General features: G+C 40.7%; 1 protein-coding gene across 25 annotated transcripts in view; it reads left to right on the forward strand.

Moving 5' to 3' along the window:
* The window catches only part of RBFOX2 (RNA binding fox-1 homolog 2), a 257,017-nt gene that overhangs the window by 167,630 nt on the left and 68,382 nt on the right, over window positions 1-21,005 (forward strand). For all 25 annotated transcript variants that reach the window (XR_015750125.1, XR_003373569.2, XR_015750123.1 and 22 more), the window contains one exon: window positions 7,922-8,146. Coding sequence is in view for 21 of the 25 variants with exons in the window: in XM_087968368.1 (XP_087824494.1) it covers window positions 7,922-8,146 (225 nt within the window). In the remaining 4 variants the exon portion in view is untranslated. The remainder of the gene's footprint in view (window positions 1-7,921; window positions 8,147-21,005) is intronic.

Below are 21,005 nucleotides of genomic sequence, written 5' to 3' on the forward strand. Positions count from 1 at the left end.
GAACTATGTGTTTCAGCTATATTTACAATAGATTTATAAACACCCCCCCCCCTTTTTTTTTACTGGGTACATACAGGGGTGGGATTCTACCAGTTTGGACCGGTTCTATAGAACTGGTTATTATGATTCTGCACAGTTCAGAGAACCGGCAAATTGTGCCCCTGGCTGGCCCCGCCAGTCTCCACCCCACCCCTCCATTCCCTTCCCCTCCAGTCCTTATCGCGCATGCGAAACATTGTGTGCATGTCCGACATTGCTGACTGCATTCTTCCCTGCCCAGTCACTCCTTAAGGTATTTCCTTTTTTCCCCTCCTGACAAGCAGCTGTTCCTACGATCAACTGTGCCAGGATTCTCCTCGCTGTCTTACTGCTTTGCCCAGGAGGCTTCCCTGAGGTCCAGGAAGGCAAAAATTGGAGGGGGTGCAGCCCCCCCCCCCCATGCTCCATTTTTGCCTTCCTGGGAGCAAAAACATCCCCTCAGGAGACTTCCCTGAGGCCCAGAAGGCCCCAAAATGGAGCGTAAGGGGTGCTGCGCTCCCCCAGGCTCTGTTTTTTTCCTTGCTGAGCCCCAGGGAAGCCTTCTGGGAGCCAAAATGCCCCTCCAGGAGGCTTCCCTGAGGCCCAGAAGGCCCAAAATGGAGCATGGGGGAGCTGTGCACCCCCAGGTTCTGTTTTTCCTTCCTAAGCCCCAGGGAAGCCTTCTGGGAGCCAAAACGCCCCTCCAGGAGGCTTCCCGAGGCCCAGAAGGCCCCAAAATGGAGCATGGGGAGCTGTGCGCCCCCAGGTTCTGTTTTTCCTTCCTAAGCCCCAGGGAAGCCTTCTGGGAGCCAAAACGCCCCTCCAGGAGGCTTCCCTGAGGCCCAGAAGGCCCCAAAATGGAGCATGGGGGAGCTGTGCGCCCCCAGGTTCTGTTTTTCCTTCCTAAGCCGCAGGGAAACATCCTCCCAGGAGGCTCACCTGAGGCTCAAAAACAGAGCCCAGAAGGCTTCCCTGAGGCCCAGGAAGGAAAAAAAAACTTCCTTCCTGAGCCCCAGGAAGCCTTCTGGGAGCAAAAATCCCATCCCCCCGGAGGCTTCCCTGAGGCCCAGGAGGCCCAAAAAACGGGAAGGATACTACAAAAAAAGAGAAGAAGCCACTCCCACCCAGTCACATGGTCATGCCCACATAGCCATGCCCACAGAACCAGTTGTTAAAAAATTTGAATTCCACCCCTGGGTACATGTTATATATTATAATGCTATTTGGATAATTCCTTTGTTCCTGAGAGAGATTTGAATATCCAATGAAAACAATCTGATTATTTTTATTTCTTCTTTGTGTTATTACTTGATGAACAAAAGAACAATAGCAATACCTCACATTTACATTATATAGATGATCTGAAGTTTTATGGAAGAGCAAAAATTGAAAACCAAACTTTGACAAACACTGTAAGAATTTTTAGTATAGATATAGTAATGGAATTTGGCCTAGAGAAATTTGCTGCAGTAGCAATAAATTGACGTAAAATCACAAACAGTAATGGAATATCCAACCATCAGGAACCATCAGAACAAAGCTTATCTGAGTATTTGATAGTTTGATAACATCAAGCACAGATAATGTGATTAGTAAAGAATACACCCAAAGAGTGCAGAAATTGCTAACTTAATGCAGCCTTGTAACCATAATAAAGATTTGATGTGATTAAGCCTGAATTTCCTTGTTTTTAGTCCAACCCTTCAACTACAACTCACTGGCTGTGATATTGTCATAAGTTTTCTTTGTCAGTTTTTCCTTTAAGGAAACCTAAAATTGGTAATATTAAAAAGTATATGAAATAGTTTTGCTAGGAACATAAATACTTCTAAAATTATTTGTCATAATTTGATTTCTGAGTAACTTCCTTAGTTTTGTATTTAAAACTATGAATACATGTAATTAAATAAGTAAGCCCATACATATTTCAAGAGATGGGGAATAAGGAGATGAAGTCACTAAACCTTCTGTGCTATCCACCATTTCCCTATAGAATGCAGAAATTAGATTAGCCATGTTGTGGTCTTCTCCAGGATGCATTAGTAGTTCTAATATTACATATTTTTTTCATATTTGATTTAATACCAAGACATTCGTGGTATACCAACACCATTTTTTTCTTGTTTTTCGCTTGTCCTCCCAACTCTTTCCCTAGATTTATTTTTTGTTTTGTCTTTAGTTTTGCCCTTTAAAATTTTGTGCCAAATATCTGTCAGTTCTGTAGTATTCCTATATTGACTTGCAAAAAAAAAAGTCTTTTTATTTTCCCTATTCATTTAATTTCTTCTATCATGCCACTATACGTAATTTTTGGTGCTGTGTTTCCCTGTTTACTTTTTATAATTTCATCCTTTCCTTGAAATCACAGCTAGGTCTTTATTTGCATGCTAGTAATTATTTTTATAAATTATAGTACAAAGCTTAAAAAATAGCCAACATTGTAGAAGAGAAAAACATTGTAGAAGAGAGAAAAAAACAAGGATTAACAGGATGAAAATTAGCAGAACTTGGTTTCATAGGGAGACATTGATTCAATAAATAATTTATTACTACAGTACTTTTGGTTTGCTATATGTTTTCTTCAAGTCCTAATTTTTTATAGATATACTAAAACAAGATCTATTCTAGATCCAGTAGAAAGAGGCAGTTTGGTCCAGTGGTTATGGCAGCAGGCTAGAAATCAGGAAGCTGTGATTCCAGTCCTGCCTTAGACATAAAAGTTGGTTGGGTGACTTTGGGCCCCGTCATTCTACCTCAGCCCAACCCACTTCACAGGATAATTGTGGGGAAAATAGGAGGAAGAAGGAGTATTAGGGTATGTTCTCTGCCTCAAGTTACAGATAAAATAATATGGGTAAAATAAAAAATGAATAGAATAAAAAATGAATAAATAAAAACAAGTCTTAAGTTGAATAAATTATCATAGATGTTTCAAACCATAGTTCATTTTGATATGTATAGTTGATTTTGATATGTATAATGATGAATGCATTAGCCTCAATTGAGAAAGAGACAGTGTGAAAATAAATTCTCACAGTATCAATAGCATGATAGCAAATAGACACTTATAAAACTTCATAACCAGTGGAAACAAGCCAACCCACTCAAAGGAAGAGTCCAAATAGGTAGGAAAGAGAAAAGTACGCAAGAAGTTTTAGATATTGTTTCTCCCTATAAAATGTCATTGTTATGTCTTGAAACATAACAATTGCTGGAATTATTTGGTTATGGCTGTCTGTTTATTTTCACTCAATATTATATAGAGCAAAGCCTGGCAATGGAAAATATCTGGATAATTTGGAGCCACTCACACACTCAGCCTAGCTCACAGGATTGCTTGTGTAGGGATAAATGGAGAGCACTACTTCAACAGTCCTGGAATTTGAGAGGACGGTTGACATAAATAAATAAATGCTAAAAACAGTATACATGTGATGGTTTGGTCTTCTCCTTGAATTTGTAGTCCAATGAGAGATGATATTTACAAGGCAATCCTGACATTAGAGGCTCTGAATTATCTTATGCCATCTAGTAACAGGCTGGCAATTTGCAGTTGCTTATGGCTTCCTGGCTATAATTTCTCCTCCTTGGCAAGGACCATAAGAAACCAGGGATATGGGCATCTGTAAAGATATTAATAATTGGGTGCATGCTTCTGATTCATTGCTCATGCTTTCTCATTTAGTCTTTAATCACATTCATTTCTTTGCAAAAAGAACTCCAGTGTATGCTGGCTGCATATATATTTAACATTATTAAATATTATTTACAATATTTAACTGCAGTAGCAAATGTAATGGCAAATGCCAGTACATAGAACTGGAACATTATATTGGATAATAGAAAGGGTTCATAAATTTCTGGAGTCATTTTCATGTAATGAAAATTTAGGCAATATCTATAGTTAGAAATTGACTATAGAAAGAAAAATCCACTACAATAAAGTGCAGTTGTGCTGACTGGTTAGCACAGTGAACTAAAAAATAGAAACCATTTCCCTTTCAATGTTTTGCTTATTGTAGGATCAGTCATTTTTAAATTCGGGGGAAATACAAATCCTTGAGTGCTTACTTTATAATTGAGTTAAAAATGGGGGGGGGAGCTTTCTTTTGTGCTTCTCAGAATAGAATATTCTGCTTGTTCATCTATGTCTGAATTATATTTTGAAGCATGTGTAAGAAGTAGGGGAGGAATAATCTGATCTGGCTGTATAACACTATATACTATTAGAACTGAGCATTACAAAACAGTGCTTGTTGTATAGACATGTAGAAACAGCATCTTTAAGAGTAGTAATCATTATGTGTTCGCTTGTAATATTTGGAATTTCGGAAATAAATTGTTGCCGCCATTCTTTCATCTAGTATGTATCTAAATATCATCCTCTCATCTCTCTGGTATAGACATACATAACCCTATGAGACATTGTCCACATAGGCTAGTATCAAAACAAATTTGGGACACAGCCAACATCTGAATGATTAGTTAGAAGTGTTCCTCAACTCAATTCAACATTTTATTTGCCAAAAATGAGAGTTGAAGGCCTTATTGATAAAGGATGGGAAACATTTAATCTGTTTCAAGTCTCCTGGTTAATATTTTTTTTCTTTTTTCGATATTCAACAGTGATCTCTTTGATACTTCTTTATGTCAAAGCACTGTTTCTTAAATTAAGTATTTTCTGACACGCATGATGAGTTTGATTCAGCTGGCGAGAAGATCTGAAGAAATTGTTTTGCAGACTTGGATATATTTAATTTCATTACCCCAAAGTATAGCCTATCTATGAATCAAGATGGTCTTTTGAAAAATCTACTATTATAAGACCTTTGCCTGAAAATTCATGATGAGCTTTTTAATGAAAAAGGTTTCAAAACCCCACCACCTTTTTCTTTAAGTTATATTTTTTCCAAGGGGATTTTCAGTACTCTCAATACCAAAGATCCAGTATTGAAAGAATGTTATACAGATACTTTCTATAACAAATTTGTTTCAGACATTGCTGAAATCTGCTATCGATGTCTGTTACATGCATTCCATTAAGATTCAGATTCAGTAAATATGTTAAACATATGGGAAAATGAAGAGTACTCTTAAAATACACTTTTATTTCAGCATATTTTTTTCCTTTTCAATCATTAAAAAGTCATCAATGTTTAGTAGACTTTGAAAAAAATGAAGAAATGCTGTTTCTAAAATACTGATTTAACATGCTTTAAATGTAGTATGACAACGTAACACATTTAATGCTGATATGTGGGCATTTATTTTGCGTCTCCCTTAAGATTATTTTATTTTATATACTGTTCTTTTGATGCTGCCTGAAAGAGCAAGAAGGTAACTTGTATGCAGATTTATTTACATTGTAGGTAAGAATGAGGGAACTTATATGTCAGTTCTCTCATTCCTTTTTCTTGAACTATTAGGAATTCATCTTGATTGCTTTATTGAGAGACTGAAATCTTTGGATTAACTGGATTGCTATATATGGAAACGTGAGGATAATTTAGAATGCTTTCAGACTTTACGAGTTGTAAAAGAGGCCTTTTTGAAGATGACACCCATCCCTCCCAGTGTCAGAGGTCTTAAGTTTAATGAATGTAGGGAAGAGAGGCTGTTCCTGGTTGCTCTCTCAGGAATTTAATTTGGCCTATCATTTAAAAAGTAGATAAGATGTAAGTCTTTGCCTAGACTTTTAAATGCAGAAGATTTAGTAATTATATTAATTGCCTTTTGCTTTTATATATTTTAATAAATTGCTCTTATATTTTTCTTAAATTTTATCTTTCTAGACATCTTCAGTTTTTAATTCGAAGTACTTTAGATCAGGGGTCCCCAACCAGGTCGTGGCCTATTTGCAACTGGGCCACATGGGTTGGCACACATGCGTGCATGTGCAGCTCAACTTTCAGGAGTGGCTGGCCGGTATGCGTACATGTGCGTGTGCAGATCAACCTGTACAAATTGAGCTGCATGCACATGTGCACATGCAGTGCTCCACCACTTGCACAAGTTGAGCTGCACTTGCGCAGCCCAGTTCCCCTCCTCCCTGCCAGGCCACCAAGCCACTAAGGTTGGAAATTGCTGTTTTAGTCATATAATAGTTTTCTACCAATGTCATATAGATTCAGAAGACTGTGTGTGTGTCTCTGTGTGTATGATCCAAATATATGTTTACTGCCTTTATTATTTTACATCTTTCACACATGGACTAATATTCTCCTTATAGATAATTCCTTCTATCATTCTGATACTTATTAGTTACTTATCATAAACAGAGTAAACATACTTTTAATTTTGTGTTCCCTCAGTTCTTTTGGTGCATAAAACTTAATTTTGATATAATTATTGTTAGGTGAAACCTGGTTTATATTCTCCTCCAAGCAATAAAATAACAAGATAAAGCTCGAGTGGTCTTATTACTGTAAGGACAAAACCTAAAATCCATTTTGTACCTTCTTCAGAAAGATAGATCAGGTGTCCCTTTGGCCAATTTGATTATGGTCACTTCTTTCTATAGTCAATTAGTATATTAAACTTGTTTTTAATAAAGGAATCTATGTTACACATATTTGCTTAGGGCATTCAAAGACTAACTTAAATGCAGAGAAGGAATCAGACTTAGATTCCAAATTCTTTGATAATGTATCACAGGGATGTCAAACTCAGGGGTTGCTTAAATCCAGCTTGCGGGGCTGGTCTGGAAATATCAAGGAACTGGCCCGCAGTGCCTCTGGTGGCTAAAATGGGCCGCATGTGCCCACATGTGCCTCATTTTCACCCTCCATGGCCTTCTGCAGCACTCTGCCACCTAAAACGGGTCAAAAACGGGCCATGCAGCCTGTTTTCGCCCAGCAGTGCTGCAGGAGGCCATGCAGGGAGAAAACGAGGTGCAGGGGGGGGTGCATGCAGACCCCCGTGCTTCATTTTGGTCAGCAGGGTGCTGCAGGAGGCATCCCCCCGCCAACCCCTCCCCTGCCGGCCCGCAGAGGAGAACTACAATGCTGATCCAGCTCTCAAAGAAATCCAGTTTGACATCCCTGATAAGGGTTAAGAACAATCCTTTCTGAAAAGATGAATACAGAAAATGAAATGACACCTGTTTTACTTTAAACATTTTTAAGGTGTTCTGTGTAGCATAGAATTAAACTGTCATCCAAAGTTCTCATTTTACTAGCATGTATTTTATCTTTTAAACAGATGCTTCTGTAATATCACTTAGAGGCTCATTTCTTCTATATGGGTAACTTCGGTAAATACTTCCAGCATGCAGTGAAATATTGTGAAATAGAAGATTTTTAGGATTGATCCCTGAGCAGTATAATCACAAGATTGGAGCAGAGGAAATGACATGTCCAGATATTGAGTCCTGGGCATTGCAGTACAAGTGTTGTTTCATTTTCTATATTCTTTTGAAAAATGATTGTTCCGATACATCATCAAAGAATTTGGAATTTAAACTTGTTTCCTTCTCTGCATTTAAGTAAATAGGATTCTAAGTGCCTTTAACTTGGAACCTTTATTTGAACATTTTTTTTCTTATGCTAAGCGTGCTTTTCCGCTAAACATGCTAAAGAAAAGTATGTGGATGGTTTCTAGGAGACAAGAGATTTTACTGTTGAACAGTGGGTGAGATAACCCATCTGTAGTGGAGAGAGAGAAAGAAAAAGAGAGAATGCATTACTTCTAAGCCACAGACGCCAGTGACTGTCTCCTGGTCCTAAATTAGGAACTCAGAAAACATATCCATGAACTTGCATTGGACCAATGTGGTAGATTACAGCCCAGAAACTGAGTCCATCATTCTGCAGTGTTTTGATTCAGACTAATTTTATTATCGCTATCCCTCCCTCCCTCCCTCCCTCCCTTCCTTTAATGCTGTTTGCCTTTTTTCCCCCTCCAGGGTAACCAGGAGCCAACAGCTACTCCTGACACAATGGTCCAGCCATTCACCACAATCCCATTCCCACCTCCCCCACAGAATGGGATCCCTACAGAGTATGGTGTTCCTCACACTCAGGACTATGCAGGCCAGACCAGCGAGCACAATCTGACAATCTATGGAAGTGGACAAACACATGGAGAACAGAATACGAACACAGCTACCACGCAGAATGGATCTCTTACGGTATGTTCAGTAACATTTAAAGCTAAGAATTTATTTCATTGGTGATTTGGCATTTGTATTTTTAAAATGGTATAGATAAGTATTACGTATCCAAAGTTGCAGTTTCAGATTTCCTCTTCTTTCTTGAGCAAAAGCTAAGACAAAAGAAAAGAATTCCCAGTTACTGCAAAAACAAATGGAATACTCAGATTCATCTGAATGAGGTTGTTTATTATTAAAACAGGCGCTAGTGAACTAACTTAGGATGCTATGGATATCTAACCATATTTTCTTCATTTTGTGTGTGCAGTGTGCTCTCGGGCCATGCTATGTTAAGTGTTCCTTTCTCCCATGAGCTGTTCAGAGCATCCAGTAGTGGGAGGTGTTCCAGTCTCTGCTTGTTTAGGCTAGGCTTAATTTGTGGAACGCTCCTCCTCCTCCACGGGACTCCTCCCCAGCGTTCCCCAGTTTTGGCTCAGCCTCGTTGAGGATAGGCAGTGCTTTTTGTTCTTCCTTGGCCGAAACAGTGTTACTCAGCAGGTTTGGATATAGTCCAGTTTATTTTTTCAGGCTTTTAGCCTTCAAATCACATTATGATCTCCTGACGTTAGCTCTCTCCATCTGGTCGTTGGAGTTCATTTGCATTTTTGAGCAGCGCTGTTTCACGCCCCGAAGCAGCGGGCAGCTTCGGCATTGCTCCGAGCCCCCCCATATCTGCTCGTTCTACCCCCCACCATTGTGATTCCGCATTGCCTTTCTCTACATCGGCAATAGCGGCGTGGGCGTTTTCACTCTCATCCGAGTCATATCGTTTGATTTTTCCCCTCAGAACACCGTCTTGGTGTAGAAAGCATAAAGCTTAATTCTTTCCACCCCTTTCCCAGTCGTTTTTTAGCCACAAGGAGAAGCCTTTGGAGGCATTTCCCCACGCAGTGGGAGTTTGTTGCTGGGAAGCGCACATGCACCAAAAGTAACGGCCATTGTTTTGCCTTTGTTTTAAAAACCGTTATATTCCCAAAAGTTCCGGGAGGGTAGAGAGCAATATTAGATCTGAAGCGTCTTAACCGTTTCTTAGTATATCGCAAGTTTAAAATGCACACCCTGCAATCTATCTTACTCGGCATCAGAAAGGCTGACGTCCTTACATCTGTAGATCTGATGGAGGCGTACCTACATATTTCTATTCGGCCTTCCCACTATAAATTTTTGAGATTCTGTTATGATAACCACCATTTTGAATATGTGGCTCTTCCTTTCGGACTAGCATCTTTCCCCCAGGACCTTCACAAAGGTTCTTGCAGCTCTTGCTGCTCATCTCCGAGGTGTACCTGTATGACTCCAGTGTTACCTTGATGATATATTAATTTTGTCATCTTCCGTTCATCAAGCACTCAGAGATACTCAGACCACATTACAATCCTTTACAACTACACGGGTTCTCAATCAATTGGAAAAGGAGTCATTTAACACCAGTGACTCGATTAATCTATCTGGGGGCAATCATAGATACAGTGGAAGGCAAAGTTTTCCTGTCACCAGATAGACAAAACAGCATCCATCAATTAGTTAAGGAGATCAGAGTTCAAACAAGGGTACCCCTAGCTGACCTATCAAAATTGTTAGGCAAGATGATCTCATGTATATCAATTATTCCTTGGGCCCGCCTCCACACTAGATCCCTCCAGTGGTTTCTGCTCCCGTCTGGCCGAAGCAACTCCAAATACAAGGTCAAGGTTCCATCAAAGGTCCTCATATCTCTCCACTGGTGGACCCGACCAGTCATAAACAGAGGTTGTCTCTTCAAGGAACCCCACAGACTTACCAATGCCAGCCTGTTTGGATGGGGAGCTCATTTTCAGTCGCTCACAGCCCAAGGCCGCTGGTCCTCCACAGAACAGTTGTGCAGCATAAACTGGCTGGAGCTTCGAGCAGTACACCTGGCTCTCCGCAGCTTCCTTCCACTGGTACGCAATCAACACATGCTAATATTGACCGACAACGTAACAGCAAAAGCTCACATAAACAAACGGGGGCACACAGTCGAAACACCTCATGTGGGAAGCGGAGCGCTTGTGTCATTGGGCGGAGAGCAACCTAGTTTCCATCAGAGCAGAGCACATTTCGGGACTGTCAAATACACAGGCAGACTGGCTAAACAGGGCCACGATCGATCAATCGGAGTGGCGCCTCCATCCGACCCTGTTTCAAGAGGCGGTCAGGACATTTGGACAGCCGGTGGTGGACCTGTTCGCTTCCCCCTCAATGCTCAGCTCCCGAGATTTTTTTTCAGGTACCCCTCGCAAGGAGCGGAGAACTTCAATTCGCCCCGCTGTCATTGGCCCCCGGGACTTCTGTACGCATTCCCACCACTTCCACTGCTTCTCAAGGTCATCCAGAAGCTGCTAGACGAGAGGCCAGAGCTGCTTCTAGTAGCTCCTTACTGGCCCAGACGGCTGTGGTTTGCAGACCTCCGCAGTCTATCCGTATTAACACCATGGAGAATTCCACCAGACAGGGTCTTGCTAACCCAGGGACCCCTTCAACATCTGGATCCTCAATGGATGCACCTGACCATCTGGAGGTTGAGCGGAGTCATCTGAAGAGCGAAAAGTTTTCCAACAGAGTTATCGCCACCATCCAAGCCTCCAGATGCCCCTCAACAACTCACATTTACAATGCCACATGGTCCAGTTTCTGCAAATGGTGTACCAAGTCTCAAATTGATCCCATCTCTCCATCTGTGGCTCAAATCCTAGAGTTCTTGCAAGACGGACTTGACAAGGGATTATCACCTAATACGTTGAAAAGACAAGTGGCGGCCTTGGTGTCAGTTCTCACTTGTGAAGGTCTACTATCTCTTTCCCATCACCCACACATATGGAGTCACAAATTTACGCCCACCGGCGGTACACCGTTATCCCACCTGGGACCTTAACAAGGTCCTCATTGTACTCACTCCCTTTCGAACCCTTGAAATCGTCAAGTCTCCAATTTCTGACGTATAAAGTAGTTTTCTTTGTAGCGATCACTTCCGCTCGTCGTATTTCGGAACTTGCAGCTTTGTCTATCAGACAAGATCTTTGTGTCTTTCATTCTGACCGGGTGGTCCTTCGTCTTGATCCTACGTTTATACCCAAAATTAATTCGGCTTTTCACAGGGCACAAGAGCTGATACTTCCTAATTTTTGTCCCAGACCTCCCAAGGGTTGGAACTACAATGGCATCGGCTTTATGTGAGGCAAGCATTGTGAATATATATTAACCGCACAGCAACTTTCAGAAAAACGGAAGCCTTATTTGTGTCGTTTCAGCCCAACACTCAGGGACGCAAGATCTCATCTTCTACAATAGGCCGTTGGCTACAGGCCGCGATAGCGAAAACGTATCAGACTCAATCACTACAGGTGCCCAGGGGCATAACAGCTCATTCAACAAGGAGCGCCGCAGCATCGGCAGTGTGGGCCGCACAGGCACCAATAACTGAAATTTGTCGAGCCGCAACCTGGGTCTCTCCATCGCCCTTCATTAGGCATTATAAAATAGATGTATTTGCATCTGCTGAGGCCTCCTTTGGCAGAAGAGTTCTGCAACGGGTCCACAGGGACCAGGAGGGGATTCCAAGCCAGACGGAGTCCCTCCCGTAGGACAGGCCAAGCTTTGGTATGTCCCACTACTGGATGCTCTGAACAGCTCATGGGAGAAAGGGCGTTGGTACTTACCTGACACCCCCATTCTCTTTGAGCTGTGAAGAGCATCCAGCCCCAACCTTTTTCCATCTGGTGGGGTCCTGTTTCGGCCAACGAATTGTTAGGGCATTGAGGACGAGGGTGTTTATTTCTTTTGTCTTTGCCAAAACTGGGGAACACTGGGGAGGAGTCCCGTGGAGGAGGAGGAGCGTTCCACAAGACAAGCAGAGACTGGAGCACCTCCCACTACTGGATGCTCTTCACAGCTCAAAGAGAACGGGCATGTCAGGTAAATACCAAAGCCCTTTCTGTGTGGCTCAGGTTATTTTATTTTTTTACTTCCTATGATTTAATTGCATTAGGAAGAATATTGCATCAGGCTCTTGTCCTATCAACATTTGTAAATATCATGGCAATGTTGATCCACAGTCATCTAAGGCAGGGGTCCCCAACCGCCGGTCCGCGGATGTACCGGGCTGCGGAACAAGCCTTACCGGGCCGCTGGTTGCTGGGCGCCGCCATCTTTTTTGGTAAAAAAGCAATTTTTCGTCAAAAGATGGCGGCGCCAGCGCCTCCAGTGAGCTTTTCGGGTAGAAAGCCATTTCTACCCGATAAAGCTCACCAGAAGCGCTGGCGCCGCTCATTTTTGAAAAATCACTCGTGACGTCACCGGAAGTGATTTTCGTCAAAAAGATGGCGGCGCCCAGCTGACGCCGGAACCGGGCGCTGGCGCCCAGCTGGACGCCGGAACCGGGCCGCGGCGTCGAAAAGGTTGGGGATCCCTGATCTAAGGCACATAAAGATATTGGCGCATATCTGTCTTATGCTGAATGTTGGGTTTTCAGAAAGACAGAATCAAAGAGTGGAAGTGATCATCTAATCTAAACCATTGCTCCGTTCAGGACCTGCTAGTATCTTTGACAATGACCATTTAGTCCATTTAGAAATGTAAATTTGTCACATCCTGTGATAGCCTATTCTAGTAACTAACAGGTCATATAACCTGAAGGTCCTTCCATGTAGTTTATTCCATTACTTCTGGTCCTTTAATAGGACAGGGAGACAGCTTGAGCAGAGGATTGTTCTAGAAGACCTCCAACTCTGTCATTCTGTTAATAGAAAATAAGTCCACTCCTCCATCTCTATATAACATAGTTGGGTCTCTTTATTTTTAAATCTGTAATCTGCCCAGAGTCGCTGTAATAGTATCAGGCAATAACAGTATTTAGCTTGTATTTTACCATATCTTGAAGCACTTAGTCAAAGACTTTACTGAGTTCCAAGTCCATTTTGTCTGTGGCATTGTTCTGATCTATTAAGTTTGTTATTCTATCAAAAAAGAAAGGTTAGTCTAGATGCTTTGTGTTCAGTAAATCCATGCTGGATCCTGTTAGTTGTAACATGCCTCCCCAATAGTTCACAAGCATGCTACTTTAAGACTTTGCCCAGTATAAACACTAAAACTAACAGTTTCCCAGGTATTCCTTAAGAAGGAAATGGCCATTCTTTCAGGAATTCTGAGAGATTATCAAAAGTAATTCTGTGATATACTGCATTTGTTCTTTCAGTAGGGAAGTAATCCATCTGGCTCCTGAGAGATAAATTCATTTGAATTAGTTACAGTTTCTCTTATAGTCTCCTTAAATATTGTAAGCTGCAATTTTCTTCTCCCACTGGTATAATCATGAGACAGCTAAGGCTCCATTTTCCGCCTGAGAGAAGACAAACTCAAAATAGGAATTAAAAAGGTCCCACCATACAGTACTGCTTTACCACTTTCTCCTGTCACATGGATTGCAGTTTCTTTTGCTGTCCTTTTATCTTTATCATACAAGAATAGCTTTTGTGTTATTTTTTTAATCTCTTAACAACCCTCAATATATTTTAAGCTTTAGGTTTTTTTTGACAAAGTTCCTGCAGATTCTGGAGATAACCTGTATTCTTTGGTTACGTTTTCCTCTTTCCTTTTTGAATAAATGTCACTTTTTCTCTTCAATATTTTAATTCTGCATTGAGATTCACCTATTTTTGCATTTTTATGGAGTGTTTGCACCTTCACTATTTCCTTTCCTAAAATTTCTTATGCTTCCTGAATACTTATTTCTTCATGATTTCCAATTGTTGGATCCATTGTGCAAATTTTTGACTTCCTCCTTCTCTGGATCTCACTGATGGACGAACACAGATTAGAACAATATCTTCATTGTATTCCAGGAAGTGTAGCTTTATAAGGTAGCTGGCAGTTTCTATGCAAGTTCAGGAGAGCTAGCTGATTTGAATTCTGAGCAAATTTAGAAATTGTAGCCAGTCAGATCTAAAACTTTTAATGCTTTTTTGCATCACAACCCTTTTAGGAAGAGAAAACTTGTCTTTTCTCTTATTTTTAGCCCTCTCAATCTTTCAGTAACCAATTTTTCTCTACAATCCCTGTAAAGATAATTTATTGACCAGGGCTTTCATCTCCGTCCTGTCAGCATAGCTTATTTTTAACTGTCATGCATCTTTTTCTCTTTAAAATCATAAGAATATTTTTATGCATTAGTTTTCAAAGTCTCTCTTTGTTCCTGTAGTTCCTCAGGTTCTTATGTACTGAATCTGTTCTTTACACTGATTTACATTCTGAGTATTTGTTTTCAAATCAGTTCTTGCTGGCACTCCTCCTCTTTAATTTTCTAATTTTAACCCATATATTTGACTTCAATAATTCATGGTCTTATTTCAGAATTGCATGAAGAAGCATTGTGGCTAACCAAATTGCAGTCCTCCGCCTTTTGGTTTCTGTAATGTAGCCTTTGTGATCCTAATGGCTGTTTTTAAAGTATGTATTTCTTTTGTTTGAAGAAGGTATTAACAAATTTTTTTTTTTCATATAAGTCTGCTAACCTATTTCTCGGATTGTCACGCTCACACAATCTAAATCATGCTGCAGTTTCTCCATATCTCCAATTTTCTCATTCTGAGTATACATCAGTATTACTTCACCCTTTTTATTTGTTGGATTACTTGCAATTTGAATGTCCAAACATTAGAGAACACACAGTCCTTTTGGTCCGTTGTCATATTCTTATTACGATTACTCAATATGGGATCTCCAGTTAGTGCTTTCTAAGTTCTATTTGATCTCCTGCACTCACCATCCTTAGAGTATATAATTTGGAAATTGATACTCCTAATATCTGTAAACATCATCTAGAAAAATGTGAGAGGGTTCTCATCCAAGATCTGCATCATCCAACCAGATATCATTTTGTTGCATGTAGATCTATTTTTTTTAAACAAATGAACCCAGAATTCCAAAGTAGACCTAAGGCGGGTTGTCAAGAGCTACTTGAGTAGAACATGCATTCAGAGCGTCCAATAGCATATTTTGTATCCTTCCAGCAGCCTAATTTAGGATGAAGATCTAGGTTAACTGTCACAGTCAAGATGAACTAAGGCATGTATCAAACTAGCATACAAAGCACAGAGCAAAACTGCTCCTCAATGAATAGTGGCACATCCTACTAGGAACCTTGGCTACCTCTGAAATATAACAGCTCCTGAGGGACAATTGTACTGTTGCCGTGTGGCCTTCCATCAGGCATTACAGCTTTGACTTATGTGTCTGACTAAATTGTCTTGGTAGGAAGGTACCTACAGAATTTGTCCTCAGCAAGAATTAGCAAATCCTGCTTGTTAAAAGATCACATATCCAGGGCTAGGTCTGATATGTTCCACTCATAGATGTCCTTGTTCTATTGTACAAAAAAGACTTACACAACAAGTCTATTACACCCTTACCTGATAACTGAAATAGGGACTTCTAACCTGGCACCCAAATTTGTCTACCTTTATGCAGTTTTCTTGTCAGCAATATGGAAGTGGCTTGGAATTGTCTTCTAAGCCAGTGATGGTTAACCTTTTTGGTGCCGAGTGCCCAAAGCGTGCGCACACACACACGAATGCACACGCATGTGCCCCAATCCCCAAAATGCAATGTAAGCGCCCTCTGCGTATGCACCCCCATTCCCTGTGCATGTGCCCCCCCACGCATGCGCCCTGGCCCCCAGCCCCTGTTTTGGCTTCCAGGTTGGTGCAGGAGGCTTTTCATGCCCAAAAAGGTGTGCGGGTGTGTGTGTGCTCACATTCTCTACAGTTTCTCCCTGCTCACCCAAGCTTTCTCCTCCATTCCTGCCTTCCCCAATGTCCGCAGCTTTTCTCTGAACACCCAGGTTTTCTCCTCCGTTCCTGCCTTCCTCTATATCCATAGTTTCTCCCTGGCACCGAGACTTTCTCCTCCATTCCTGCCTTCCCCAGTCACTGCAGTTTTTTCCTGTGTGCCCAGGCTTTCTCTGCAGGAGAAAGCTAGGACTCGCTGGGGGGGAGAAAGGTAGGATGCGCTGGTGGGGAAACTGCAGAGATTGGTGAAGGCCCCGCAGCAGAGATCTGAAGAGCAGTTGGCCAACAGGAGGCACATGCATGGCGCAGTGGAGCTGGGCTGGGGTGACGGCTGGAATGCCCACAGAGAGGGCTGTGCATGCCACCTGTGGCACGTGTGCCATAGGTTCACCATCACTGTTCTAAGTGTAATTTTGAGCTAACTTCTCATAAGCAGATTGGCTTTCCTTGTACTTACAGAAATCCACCTTCCCTTATCCCCATTGTGAATTATCCTTAGCTTTACTTCTCCCATTTTGACTTTAAAATTGATGATCCTATCAGAAGCTTATGTTGCTATCAGCATCACACTCAGAATCATTCAAGCTACTCCTATCCCATCTGGGTACTAATTCTCTCAAATATATAGCCAAATGTATACAGTTCTATACAGATAAACCTGGGTTTTAGAACAATTTTTTTCTCTGAAGACTTGAGTTGCAGGGGATCCAATTAAGGATATGTTCTTCTTGGTTGACATTGTTTTACATTCTCAAATTGGGCAACATGCTGACAGATTATCAAACCGAAAGGTTTATCTATCTGTTAAGCTGTTGTTAGCTCTTAACTTCCTAATAAAGAACATTATAGTTAAGTGCACGTGGTGGATTTAATCTTTTAATGCTTTCAGGATTTTTTTTGTTTTGTTTAGTGAGGCTGGCTAATTATACTTTTTTTTTAAAAAAAAGATACTTTCCTGCAGGAGTATTGTGATTTTAATTCCATAAACCTGAAACTATGAATTCAAAAAATAAGGATCTTTAGCATCATGCAGTTTTGTCTGTAAAAAAACAGATGACTTCATGAATTAGAAGGACTTTTAAAAAAACGTGACAGCAAGTAAAATGATGTGACTGACATTCAGAAACAGGGAACAATCATAAAATGATAAAAAGACAGTGTATCACTTCACATAGTCCAATGTTTGAGGCCAGTGTCACAACCAAATATAGTAATAGCAGAACAACGTGTCATTGGTAGGTATAACTAGTCCTATGAAATAATTAGTAGAACAGTAATACCAGTTTGATGGACACGATTTAAGTTTTTTTGACATGGGAATACATGAGAGCTCTCGCTCAACAGTAAAAGAGGCAAATCCTGGAAATGAAACTGGATCTTCTCTACTGCAGTGCTAAGCTGCATATATGTATATATTTAAGTTGGTTTCATCTTCATCCAGACTTGTTTTATTTAATTAAAATGAGAGGATGAATAATATGAGCCTTGACCTTAGTTACCAGCTGCTGCCAAGCCTCCCTTTCTTCTTCCATATTAGGAGATATCTTCAAGTATGCTTCATAAAAGAGCACTGTTTTTCATCAGCTAATAGGACTGTAATATGAAGAGGAGCTTCATATGTCACTTATAAAATGAGTTAGATAATTGTCCATTTGTTGCCCAACTTACATATTGGAAATAAATTGGAAGTCAATTTCCAAGGAATCACAGAAAGTAAAGTTTGAAAAGGTTGTTGGAGTAATCTAGTATCCTGCCCATGCAGGAAGGCAAAACTATAATATCCCTGACAGATGGCCATCCTGGCCACAGTTAAGGTGTGCCTACCACTCAAGACAGACTATTCCATTATTGAACAGCTATTATGATTTTTTTTCCTTATGCTCATCTTAGATCTCATTCCCTGTAATTTAAACCCATTGTTTATTTTTTTCTGAACAATTGACACCAATTCTGCTTCATCTTGTACACATCTGCCTGTCATATGCTGCAATTTTCTCTTCTCCAGGCTAAACATCCAACACTTTCACTTGTTTCTCTTAGCTTTTTCCTGCCAGCTTCTTTATCTTTTTATTTTTTAAAATAGAATAGAATTCTTTATTGGCCAAGTGTGATTGGACACACAATGAATTTGTCTTGATGCAAGTGTACATAAAATAAAAGATACATTCGTCGAATCATAAGGTACAACACTTAATAATAGACATAGGGTACAATAAGCAATCAAATCATACTAGGAAACAGTCAATCTAAATCGTAAGGATAAAAGTGACAAAGTTACAGTCATACAGTCACAAGTGGGAGGGGATGGGTGATAAGGAGTGATGAGAAGATTAATAGTAATAGTAGTGCAGACTTTGTAATTAATTGAACAGTGTTGAGGGAATTATTTGTTTAGCAGAGTGATGGCGTTCAGGAAAAAACTGTCTTTGTATCTAGTTGTTTTGAGGGTAGGAGTTGAAACAGTTTATGTCCAGGATGTGAGGGGTCTTTAGATATTTTCACAGTCCTCTTTTTGACTACAGATCTTCAATGGAAGGCAGGTGGGTAGCAATTGCTTTTTCCGCAGTCCTAATTATCCTCTGAAGTCTTGTGTCTGTCCTGTTGGGTTGCAGAATCAAACCAGACAGTTAATAGAGGTGCAGATGACAGACTCAATAATTCCTCTGTAGAACTGTATCAGCAGCTCCTTGGGCAGTTTGAGCTTTCTGGGTTTGTACAGAAAGAACATTCTTTGTTGTGCTTTTTTAATTACGTTTTTGATAGGTGTCCATTTTAGGTGTTGAGATATGATAGAACCTAGAAATTTGAAGGTCTCTACTGTTGATTCTGTGTTGTCTACCCTGTTTCTCCAACAATACGGCCTCCCCCAATAGGAAGTCCCAGCATGTTTTATAGGCATGAAATGAAGTTAAGCCCCTCCCCCCAAATTAAGGCCTATATTAAAACATGCAAAATGGGGGGGGAATGGGGGGGGGGGGGCTTGCCGTTAGGAAGCACTTTTGTTGCACACCCGGATATGGTGCTGCCTGCGTTGACCCCGATACGAAGTGCCCCACCAACGCCAAGGTCAACATCCAAGCCGTTGCCGCCCGCCCAAAGATGCAAGGGGGGGAATTAAGTCACCCCCGAAAAGATGGCCTAGCCATTTTTTCGGGGCTCAAAAAAAAATAAGGCCCAGCCTTATTATATGAGAAACACGGTAGTATTGTAAGAGGTGATAATATGGGAAAGTCTACCACCATTTCTACGGTTTTGAATGTGTTCAGTTCCAGATTGTTCTGGTCGCACCACGAGGTAAGTTGTACAACCTCTCTTCTGTATGCGGATTCGTCATTATCTCGAATGAGACAATCACTGTTGTATCATCTGCAGAATTTTAACAGATGGATCATTTGAGATGCAGTCATTGGTATATAGGGAGAAGAGAAGTGGAGAAAACACACAGCCTTGGGGGGGGGGAGGGGTTAACTTGGTTGCTGTCCTGTAGCCATGATCTTGTCTATCTATCAAATTTATATCCCACCTTTTAGGAGAAGCTCAAGGTGGTATATGTAGTGCTCCCTGTGTACTTTTCTTTGCAACAGCAAACTTGTGAGGTAGATTTGGCTGAAAGAAGGTTGCTTACCCAAAGTCACCCAGTGACTGTTTATGGCTGAAACTGCCCCCACAGTCATAATCAAATATCTTAACCACTGTATCCCACTCTGCTCCGTGCCCTTTCTAAAATGTTGTCCTCAGAACCATACATAATATTCTGTGTGTAGGCAGATGGATACACAATAGGGACAATCATGTCTTCATCTTGACATTACACTTCTGCTGATGTGGTATAGTACTGCATTTGCTTTATTTTGCAACTGCATTGTACTGTTGGCTCAGATTTAGCTTGTGATTCGTCCCGATGCTTTTCACTTGTATTGCTGTCCAATTTGGAAAAACAAAGCCCTGAGGTACATTCCTTGGCACTTTCTTCCAGCCTGATACAGAGCCTTTGACATATATTTGTTGGGTATGGTTGTTCAGCCCGCTCTATATCCATGTAATGACAACATAGTCCAGACCATATTTTGCCATCTTGTCTACCAAAATCTTACAGGAGACTTGGTTTCATGCTTTGCTGAAGGGAGGATTCATGTATTTCCATGGTCAACTAAACTATCTAGAAAAGGAAATCGAATTGGTTTGAAATGATTTATTTTTCATTAACCCCTGCTGGCTCCTGCTAACAAATGCATCCATATCTTAAATACAAGTAGTCCTTGGCTTACAATCATTCATTTAGCAACTGTTCGAAGTTACAACGTCATTGAAAACATATCTTATGACCATTTTTCACACTTATAACCATTGCAGCATCCACAAGTTCACGTGATCAAAATTCAGATGCTTAGAAACTGACTCATATTTAGGATGGTTTCAGTGTCCCAGGATCATGTGATCTTTTTTTTTTTTTTTTGCAACCTTCTGACCAGCAAAGTCAATGGGGAAGTCAGATTCACTTAACCATGTTACTAATCAACAACTGCAGTACTTCACTTAACAACTGTGACAGGAAAGGTAATAAAATGGGGCAAAATTCACTTAGCATTTTGGACTCAACTGAGGTCATATATCCCTACCTGTTCTCTCAAACAGGCTGATAATTTGTTCCAAAATTTTGCTTATATCATTGTATCTCAGGTAGAATTACTCTTACCCAAACATTTTTCCCCATCTTTTTAAAGAAAAGAAGAATATTTTCTCTTTTTACCATTTGCCATTGCCTTCTTCCTATAACTAAGAATGAAAGGCAACTAGGATCTTATAGACAACGATCTCTCATCCCTTGATTAGCAATGTCTATTCACTGGATGCAATACTGTTGAAGACCATTACAACATATTTTTACTTGAAGTCAAAAGAGTCATCAAACTATATGTACCAACAACAACTCCCAAAACAAAACAAAAAAGCAGATTACCCATAACAATAAGGAAACTTCAATCCAAAAAGACATCACTCTGGCGGAAAAACAAATCTGGTCACGTTGCCAATTT

The sequence above is a fragment of the Notechis scutatus genome, chromosome 6, assembly GCF_049901735.1.
Source record: "Notechis scutatus isolate UNSWTSFEM ecotype Mainland chromosome 6, rNotScu1.2, whole genome shotgun sequence".
In the NCBI taxonomy this organism is placed as follows: domain Eukaryota; kingdom Metazoa; phylum Chordata; class Lepidosauria; order Squamata; family Elapidae; genus Notechis; species Notechis scutatus.